Here is a 10154-nt window from a genome sequence, read left to right as displayed (position 1 = left end):
AAGTTGTTTTTGACTGATTTCCATTTTCTAATTGTTTTTTTTTTGGCAGCCATCATAATTAGACTCAGCAAAGCCTTATTATGTCTAGGCAATTCCAAGTTTGTATCATAGCTCAAAAAATCATTTCCCTTGTCACTCCAACCTGCTCACCCAGCATCTCCGACAGAGCAGTCTGTAGGAATCTTTAAAGTCTACCAACTCATTACACTCCCAGAAAATATATTCCCTATTACCTCTTTCTGCCCCCCATCACATCTCCAACACTTACTATCTACCTGAGGAAAAATTCTTTGAAGTCTGCTTGGGGTATAAAAATACCTATGTACGCACCTCCAGGCAAAGACCTGAAATCTTCTAGATTTTGTTGCATATTTAGCAGGCATACATATATCCCCCCCAATTGTTTTTCTGTGAATTGCTTATCTAATCTCTCTTCACAGTCCTTCCTAACCTCCTCTGACTGATTTTTATAGTTATCATGCAATATTACATATGTTCTACTAATTATTCCATTCTTAATGGCACATTCTGTTCTGGATTCTACTAAAAACTGTACCAGTGCTGGTCTTTCTGTAGAGGCATTTTTATATCCCGAGCAGAATTCAAAGAATTTTCCTTTGGTAGGTGGCGGATGTTGGACATGTAATGAAACAAAAAGGTAACTGGGAGCATATGCTTTGGGGGTGTAATGTGCTGGCAGATTTTAAAAAATTCCTTACAGAATAATTTATTAGAAACAGTGGGTGAGCAATCAGAAGTAACTAAGGAAATTATTCTTTTAAGCTGGGACACTGGATCTGAACTGCCTAGACATAATAAGGTCTTAAGTTTAATTCTGGTGGTTGCCAAAAAGCAATCACTAGAAAATGGAAATCAGTACTTCAGACACTATATTCAAAGTCTAAACCAACTACAGCAGAGATAAAGTGGAATCTATAGAAAAGGGAAGGAGAAAATTATGTAGAAATAAATGGACGTTATTGGAACAATGTTTGTCTTTTCCTGGTAAAGGGTCGCCACAGTGGAACTCCGTTCCGCTAATGATTGGCAGTAGATTTTTACAAAACGCTGAAGTGCCAGCTCAATGCCCAACCTTCAACGAAGGTACGCCCATTTATGCACGCATGTCTTTCGAACGCTACCCAACCGCGGGAAGGACATCCAGACTCCACACAAAAGGCACTCCCAACCATGCCGAGAATAGAACGGGAGAACCTCTTGCTGTGAGGTAACAACGCTACCGCTGTACCACTGCGGCATTACGTTATTGGAAAAATACATGCAGAATAATGCTTGGCAGGAGGAGTGAGGTTTAAGGTAAGTCTGGAATTGAACAATTTATTTACCGTTTTACTGATGACAGTTATAAAGAAGAAAATAAATGATGTAGAATAAAGGTAACTGGAAACATTAGATCTGATGAAGCTTACTGCAAAAGCGCTCATCTGTATTTTATACTGTCATTAAAATTCATGTTTTACATCTGCTGTGGACTGCTTGGTGAAGAATTTGTTTATTATCACTTGTTACACTCCAGTGGTTTACTTTCTTCAGGCATCACCCTCCTGTTTTGCTGTTTTTTTTTACTGGAAACGTGTTGATATGGTTTATTTTCTTTTATATTAATGTAGGTTTGCCTATGTCTTAAGAGATAATTTAATAAAGGTAGGTGTTAAAAAAAAATAAGACTGAAGTCGCAGGCATTTTCCAATACCAATGTATTTAAAGATTACTTCAAGGTTAATCTACTAAAACTGAGTGATGACCAAGCTAAACTCAACATTTCCTTTAAACCTGATGACCCCGCTGCTTACATGGATTCATTTACTGACAAATTTTATGTACATGTGAATAATGCTTATACAGAATCATTTACTGACAAATTTTATGCATATGTGAATAACTACATGGATGCATCTGCCCCCCTCCAAAGTGAATAGGATGCCAAATTCAAACATAAATCCCTGTGGTGGGATCAAAATATATATATATATATATATAAGCTCTATAATAAAAGAAAAACCCATTGCAAGTAAACATAAATGTAACTCTCAAAATGCAAAAAAAAAAAAAAAATCTTGCTAAACTTACATGGGAACGTCACAATCTGATCAAAGTCAGATACGAGATAAAAACTGCTACACAGGAAAAGGACAACTGCAAAGCCTTCTTTAACTATGTTAGAAACAATGGCCATCTCTCTACAAAGCTAACAGTAAATAATATAACATACTTGGGTCCAGAAAGCAGAGAGATACATTTACCAATTAGTAAACTGGTTAACTTCACCACAGTTCTAGTCTTCTACATTTTCAGATCTTACATCTGCACCTATATCCTCAAATCTCCTGTGAACAAATCTTCAAGACACTACCTAATCCTAAGAGCACTGCTTCTAAGGGTCTGGATAACATACTGGAATGCTTATTGGCCAGCCTGAAACAGGACCTGCCAGATCCCCTACAAATGCTATTCAAAATCAATTGCCAAGCAAGCATTTTGCTGGACAAATGGAGGGCAGTGACCATCATCCCCTCCCACAAAGGTGGTGCATCAACAGTCACAAGAATTATAGACCTATAAGTCTGACCAACCTCATCTGCAAGGATATGGAAAAGATTATTTTGGAAATAATAAATAAGGACATAGGGAACCTAAAACTCTCCACCCAAGTCAGCTTGGATTTCTTAAGGGCAGATCATGCCTACTTAACCTGGTTGACTTCTTTGAGAAGGTTACCAAAGCAATGGATGAGAACAAATCAGTGCACACTGCATAGCTAGATCTCGTAAAAATATTATACACCATCCCACACTCGGGTGTCACAGATAAACTATCCCAATTAAATGTTAATCCCTATATAACATGGATAGCAAACTGGCTCGCAAACAGAATACAGGAAATCAGGGTAGGCTAATCTATCTCCTTTAAAAGACCTGTCGCTAGCTGTGTACGCCAGGTTCCGTCCTTGGGCATTCATTTTTTTGTAGGTCAAAACTACTATTTAGTGCTCACAGCTGACCAGATTTAGAAATGACTACACTTGGTGCATCACAAATTCCCCAGAGGACACCATGATCCTCCAATAGAATTTTTCCCAAATCAACAGCTGGTGTCAAAACCATGGACTAAAACCTAATGACAAGAAATGTACAAAGTATCCTTCAGCAAGCAAGAAGTCCCTTCTAACTATCACATTAACAACACACCCCTGTAAATATTAGGGACCTGGGAAACTATGTTTCTTTGACCACGACATATCCACTATTGTAAAGAAAGTTATTTTCTGTTGCACAGCTTACTACTAAGGGTAATGTATCCAGGGCCAAGGATGTGATCATCCCACTATATTCTGCACTCATCAGGCCCATCAGAGTATAATGCCTTCTTCGATATGTACCTTTCCAAACACATGACAACTCCAATGTCCACAATGTCTTCTTACTAAGAAAATCAAGGGCCTAAATCGTAAAAAAAAACATGCAAATTGCCTCAAAACTTTGTACCCTTTCTCTGCATCATACAGGATACTGAGGATAGCTGTCTACAGAGCCTCAACAGACTCTGTCCTATCCGTACTACTGCAAAAACACTTGCTCAACAGATCTAAATCTCTTTTGCAAGATAAATACAACATTTTGGAGGAATAGATATGCATCACAAAGAATACCAATCACTTCATTGGAATCTATCACCATTGTCCCTCATGAACAGTGATGACATGTAAATGTTCTGCTCATCTTTGGATTATCCATATTTAAATTTTAAGGGCTAAAACTTCATAAGAAAGTATGGCTAGTCTTCTAAAGATCCACATGGATCAATAGCTTAGTTAAGGTATGTAGGCGGACTGGTGCACTCACGCATGTGCTCTGACAAACGCACAAAAGCAGAAAAACAGAAGTGTGTGTATTTGTATAAATATAGAGAAAGAGAAAAACAACTAAACAATTTAACTTAGCCAATCAGTCATCATTGAGAGGGAACTGCAGTAACTGAAGAAAACACAGAGACACATGCATAATAGAAAAGCTCAACACAGACAGTGCCTAGAGGTCAGGCCTGAACCACAGACCCTCGACTAGTGTGGAAGAAATCTTAACACTAAACTACTGTGGTGCCCAGTGCACAATAAGGGTTAACAATAGAGCAAATATAAACAAGCAAACATATTTACGTATTCTAGGTGCTGATTGACTAAGACAAGGTCAACAAGTTGACTTCCATTGCCTTTAAGTATAGCATTCTAAAATACCAAAAGAACAAGTCCAAACTACAGAAAAGCTAACTACACTACACCTCACGTCAATAAAAATGTACAACTTACCTAAGACACTTACAGCTTATCAGTCAAAATAGCTCAAGGCTGAACTATAAAGGTACCAAATGAAAACTATCCTGTTCCGACTAGGAATTTACAAGAACACTGTCATGTTTGTGGCAGTATACTACCAAATGATGACATTGATTAGAAAGAATGAAGACTGCCCTATTTTTGGCAAAAATACCAAGGAACACAGACTAATAACACTGAAATGTCTGTACTGTATGGTTAATTTTACTGTGATTTTGAGCTTAGTGCTCAGCATGCATTTTACAGATGATGCATGGAAATTCACATAAGTGGCATCCCACAAAGCCCTATGTGATAGCATTCATTTGAGAAACTCCTTACGACATAAATTTCTGTATTTTTTTTTTACATTTCAGGAATAAGATTTACAGTTCTCAGTACACATGCGTATCCGGATACAGTAAACTCTCAGATAACCAGCACCCATGGGGATTGGTAGATGCTAGATAACTGCAGTTTCTGGTTGCTTGAGACTTACTATTAAAAACAGGATGGGGAGAGAGGGAATTTATTCCTATCTTCCTTTTTAAAACTCTAAAAACGTGAGGTATATTTCTGCGGGGGGAAACAATGTGCAACACATGAAAACTGTACTGTATTTCTTCAATATTTTTTTGCTGGTTGCTGGAGTTCCAGTTAACTGAGAGTTTGCTGTACTACATGAAATCCAACTCAGCAGTTTTGTCCAAACAGAAAAATGAACATATTACAAAATGTTAAGACATATGAGCACTCTTTAGCCAATGACATTTATATACCCAAGCTAAGGGCATTACTTTATGGCTAAAACACAATAATATCCTAAAACAGAAACATAGCAAATTAAACTGATACAAGATACCTTTGTACGTACGGCAGGAAGTAATGCATTGAAGCAGGTAGCAAGGAAAACTCCACCTCCAAACATATTACAAAGGGCAAGGTACTTCTTAGAGTGGTACGCTTTCGCATGGTCCATATGGATTAGACGTACAGGCAGGAGGGATCCGAGCATCATCAGAACAAATACACTCACTAGGCACAATATTTTAGCTATAAGAATCTTCATTTTTATTCACCACAGAAGGCAGCTAAAAAAAACTTTGAAGACCGTTTCTTATTCAAGGTAAGGAATGGATTTTCCACAAATGGACTTTAATTTCCGACAAAACATTTTGCTCCTTGGGTACTGTGAATAGATTTGATTAAAAACACACATTAACAACAGCACAAATTCTGTACTCTTACAATGCATTATCCTTATCCAATGGAACATCAAGCTAAGAGAGGTACATATTTACTCTTAACATCTACATGAAATGCATCAATACCCATCCTACATGATTCATCTTAACCCATTGTTTTTTTTAATTATCCATGACTTTGCGTGCTCTCCCTGACCACAGGTTTTCCATCATAGCTTATTCACCACCAGTAAGAGGCACCAATTATCCTCCACTCCAAAACCATACAAGTGACAGTTCTTGAAACTATACATGGAAAGAAGCTCAAATCACAGAGGCAGAAGAATGCCTAAGTGATATTTAGTTGCTGAAGCATTACACAAGTAAACTGAGCAACAACTTGGATGTCTAACTCCACTATGCCCCCAACACACTCAAATAATCATGACCACCAGCTGATCACACTCAACTGGCTACTAATGGCCTCAAAAGTTGTAAAGAGCGTCTGCTTTTATCCTTTAAAAAAAAAACATTAGTAGTCCTGGATTTCATTCTGGAAACTCAGTTGCGAGCATCACCGTCAACCACCAAAATACGGCACTGGTGGAAGAGTACGATTACCGGTCGCCGACCACTGGTAACGTATGACCTCACTCTTTGCGGGTAAGTCTACCGCCACCAAAAAACGCCATTTCATGCTTTTATGCCATCATTCCTCCCAAATGTGCCATGGTTTTAGCCCTCAAAAATTTGAGATGACATTATCGAAACACGGATTACATACAACTGGAAACGCAATGCCGATATACACAAAATAAATAATCAGACCATCAAAAATATTCACTGAAACCAATAACGCATGTAATGCAATGAATGGCCTTGAACTCGCTGCTCTAAAACCACAGGGTCACAGTGCATTGCTACCAGTATTCCATCCATCACTCCACTACACCTGTTATGGAGCTTTTTACGAATAGCTCATTGCGGAAATATAATACTAATTAATGCACTGTGATGTTTCTAGACACATCAAAACGTCACAAAAGGGACAAGAACAGAAACTATTTCACACTTAATGTTTTAAAACGGACGAGACTAGCTGCACTCCACAATATTTTCCAGAAGAATGCACCTATATGGTATTTTAAAAACTAAGCCTCGTGTCACTGAAAAACAGGTAAAAAACATTGTGCACTATTACCAGTCAGTCAACATTCAAACATGACAACCAGCCTGACACAAACCTACTTACTCAGGGAAAAATATTTTACTTTTTAACAAAAACATATAATCAATATTGTGTGAGTGCATTATGAGTAGAGCTTGGCTGTGCAAACAACCATTAGAAAAAGTCAAAACAATATTCTTTATTCAGTCAGGAACCCCAGTATATTTTCTACTAGGTCTTACAAATTCAATATTTCAGTAGTCTATCTTGCGCCTAAGATCAAGTCTACAGACAACTAAAGTAACCACGACTACATTTAATTCTGAATACATGCAAAACGTACGAAAATAAGAGAGAAAAATCATAATTACTCAACTCAAGCTTCTGTCTACTGTTTACACCGCTACTGGCTAACACTGATGTCAAAAGAAAATGCTTACATTCTGATTTGTTAAGCCGGCTGTCTTTCGACTTCACCTTGGTGCGCTTCAAAAATAAATCCCCTACAGAGCCATTCTGTGCGCGCAAGAGTGTGGTACCTATAGAGCTGCGGTCATGGTGGACGGTTCCCGGAAGATAACGTGCTACTTTTACGTAGCATTACATGGGAGTAGTGTTCTTCCAAACCTGTAGTTACATGCTTCTCTCAACTGTCCAGATTTTTGCAGAATGTACAGATTTTGTACTCATATTTTTTATCTGTTCTTCATAAAATTTGAGGTTTTCTGGAAAATCATTGAGAATTGACAACTCTTGGTGACAGACATCTGAACTTCAGACTTATCTTTTAGAAAATATATACTAATACAAAACCTTTTATCCCAACAACTTTCTAAGTTTATAAGATTAATATTTAAAATATGTCCCCATTTTTTTTTTTAGCCTTTGACTCCCATTCTTTTTGGCTTTGTCCAGATTTCTTGTGCTAAGAGGTTGAAACATGTGATATAATTTTCTTCTTCTTCTTCTTTCAACTTTTCCCGGTTAGGAGTCACCACAGCGGATCACCTGTCCACTCACGATTGGCAGTAGAGCTTTATGGTGTCGAGTTGCCAGCCCGGTACCCAACCTTCCACAGAAGGAGCACTCGCGCCTAGGGCCAACCTTGAGTGCCCAATCCACCTATAGCAATGTCTTTGGGATGTGGGAGGAAACTGGAGCACCCAGAGGAAACCCACAAGAGGACATGCTGCACACAGAAGGCACCCCAGCCGAGGATCGAACCAGAGAACCTCTTGCTGTGAGGTGACAACACTAACTGCTGCTGCACCACTGTGGCCACCCAAAACGTGATATAATTATCATACACTAAAATCATAGTCTCAACCTCTTAGCTCAAGAAATCTGGACAAAGCCACAAATGATGAAGGAATAAAGGCCCAAAAATAGAACACAGTTTAAATATAAACTTAGAAAGTTGCTAGAATAAAAGGTTTTAAGTTAACATGCATTTTCTGAAGGATATAAAGTCTGAAATTCAAATGTTTGTCATTATTTATTGAATTCAATCCTCACTGATTTGCTAGAAAACCACAATTTTTTTTATACAGAACAGACCAAAAATATGAGGTAAAAATCTGAACCGTTGAGAGGTATGATAAAATACTTACAAGACACGCAACTATCTTGCACATCCAGATAAGTATAAGGTAACAAATTTTAAGCCTTTATGTTTCAGGAGTTTTATGTATTACCCAGATATGCAAAATAGTTGTGTCTTGTAAATATTTTGCTGCTGACTTGCATTGGCTTTTTGAGATTATTAGTATGCCTTCCCTATGAAGAAACTGTTTTGAGAACAAACAACCCTTTTGCAAAATGAAGAATTAAAAAAAAAAGTGGAAGGAACTGAATGTGTTTTCCTGATCTGAAGTGTATCTGTCAACTGTTTCTGATTTTGTCTCTTATTTTTTCCATGTCCCTCATAAAAGGTTTAATTTTCTGATATACCTCTCAAGTGTACCTTTTTATTATGTTTACTCCTTATTTTGAGTCTTAAAAAGTTTTTGTTCCTTACAGCTCCACATTGTAAAGGGTCTGGCATAAGGTTTTTAAACTCCTGTGTTAAATAACACTAAATCATATTTAAGTATAAGGTAACACATTTTAATTGTACTGTGAGCTTCCTAGTCAAAGTTGTTAGTAAGCTGTTAGCAAGTGAACCACATTTTGATCATTTGCTATGAGACATAGTGCTTCACATTTTCAAGAAGGAAGGTTGAGAGCTATGCACTGAGACTACAATCAGTCAATAATGCCAAAGGTTAGAACTGCATACTTTTTACTGTTCTGAAAAGGCATACTGATGAAAACCAGTTGTCCTAACTTTTTAAGAGAATTAGAGTAAGATATACATGGCTGCAGTCACTAATGTAGAATATTAGTGTAGTTGGCTTTGCTGATGTATGTGTGTGTGTGTGTGTGTGTGTGTCTATGAGCAAGATCACTGTGTAAAAGGGAGTAGAAATTTGCCTTCCCCCACTATTGTGTGATCTCAGAGTTGGTATATGTAAGTTGCAGAGGGACTAGCCCCCATGAATATCAACATTTATTCCATTTCTTTACTTTCAGTGTTTTGAGATAATGATTTTGGTTTCAGTTTTTCTTTCCTGTGTGTGTGTCTATGAGCAAGATCACTGTGTAAAAGGGAGTAGGAATTTGCCTTCCCCCACTATTGTGTGATCTCAGAGTTGGTATATGTAAGTTGCAGAGGGACTAGCCCCCATGAATATCAACATTTATTCCATTTCTTTACTTTCAGTGTTTTGAGATCAATGATTTTGGTTTGTTTTTTTTTTCCTGAATTTTAACAGTTTCATGTGTGTGTATACACACACATGTCCCTGATGTTGGGCCTTTGTCCCTTCCCCATGCACCACTTTTTCAGTTTCTCCAAAGTTGCTTATATTGTATTTTACAACAGTTGTCTGGATGTTACTATGTTAGGCAATATTTCTATTTTGTTAAACTAAGGGACAGATTCAATAAAGCCTACACTTAGTGTTCTGAGTGAACAGACAACACAGAAATAACTCATACCTTCTTCCTCCTAATTTTAGTTTTCCTACTGATATTCTTGCAGCTTTAAATACTGACAGGGATTGATAAAGGTTACCACAAAGTGTAGACTACATATACACTTAGTGTAATTATTCTGAGGGACTAGAAAGCAGAAAAAATGTGCTAAGAATTTTATTGAAAACATATTGTGTACACAGAGTAGACTTTATTGAATCTGGCCCTAAGTGTTCTCCCTGTGCTTTTCCACTTTTTTCTCCACTTTTACATTAAATTTCAGTTTCACTTGGTTTTCTGGTCAGGGTGTTAGCTTGCTGAGGGCAGTAGTAGTTATTCTGTAGCAGAGGATAATTTGCTGCTGTTTCTGAGGGATAAACATTACTGTATGGAGTTCTAGCTGCTTTTTTATTGGTTCTTTCACTTTATCTCTTCAGTTTAACTGTACTTAGCA

At 37.5% G+C, this 10154-nt stretch overlaps 1 protein-coding gene across 1 annotated transcript in view; it reads right to left on the bottom strand.

The window, feature by feature from the left end:
- The window catches only part of SLC39A3 (solute carrier family 39 member 3), a 33223-nt gene extending 27366 nt beyond the window's left edge, over positions 1–5857 (bottom strand). The window contains exon 1 of the mRNA XM_044053989.1: positions 5196–5857. Within this exon, the coding sequence (XP_043909924.1) occupies positions 5196–5402 (207 nt within the window). The 5' untranslated portion in view covers positions 5403–5857. The remainder of the gene's footprint in view (positions 1–5195) is intronic.
- Positions 5858–10154: the final 4297 nt, after the last annotated feature.

Source organism: Protopterus annectens, chromosome 13.part0, assembly GCF_019279795.1.
Source record: "Protopterus annectens isolate FY-2018-M chromosome 13.part0, PAN1.0, whole genome shotgun sequence".
Classification (NCBI taxonomy): Eukaryota; Metazoa; Chordata; order Ceratodontiformes; family Protopteridae; genus Protopterus; species Protopterus annectens.
This window is presented reverse-complemented; position numbering and strand designations above follow the sequence as displayed.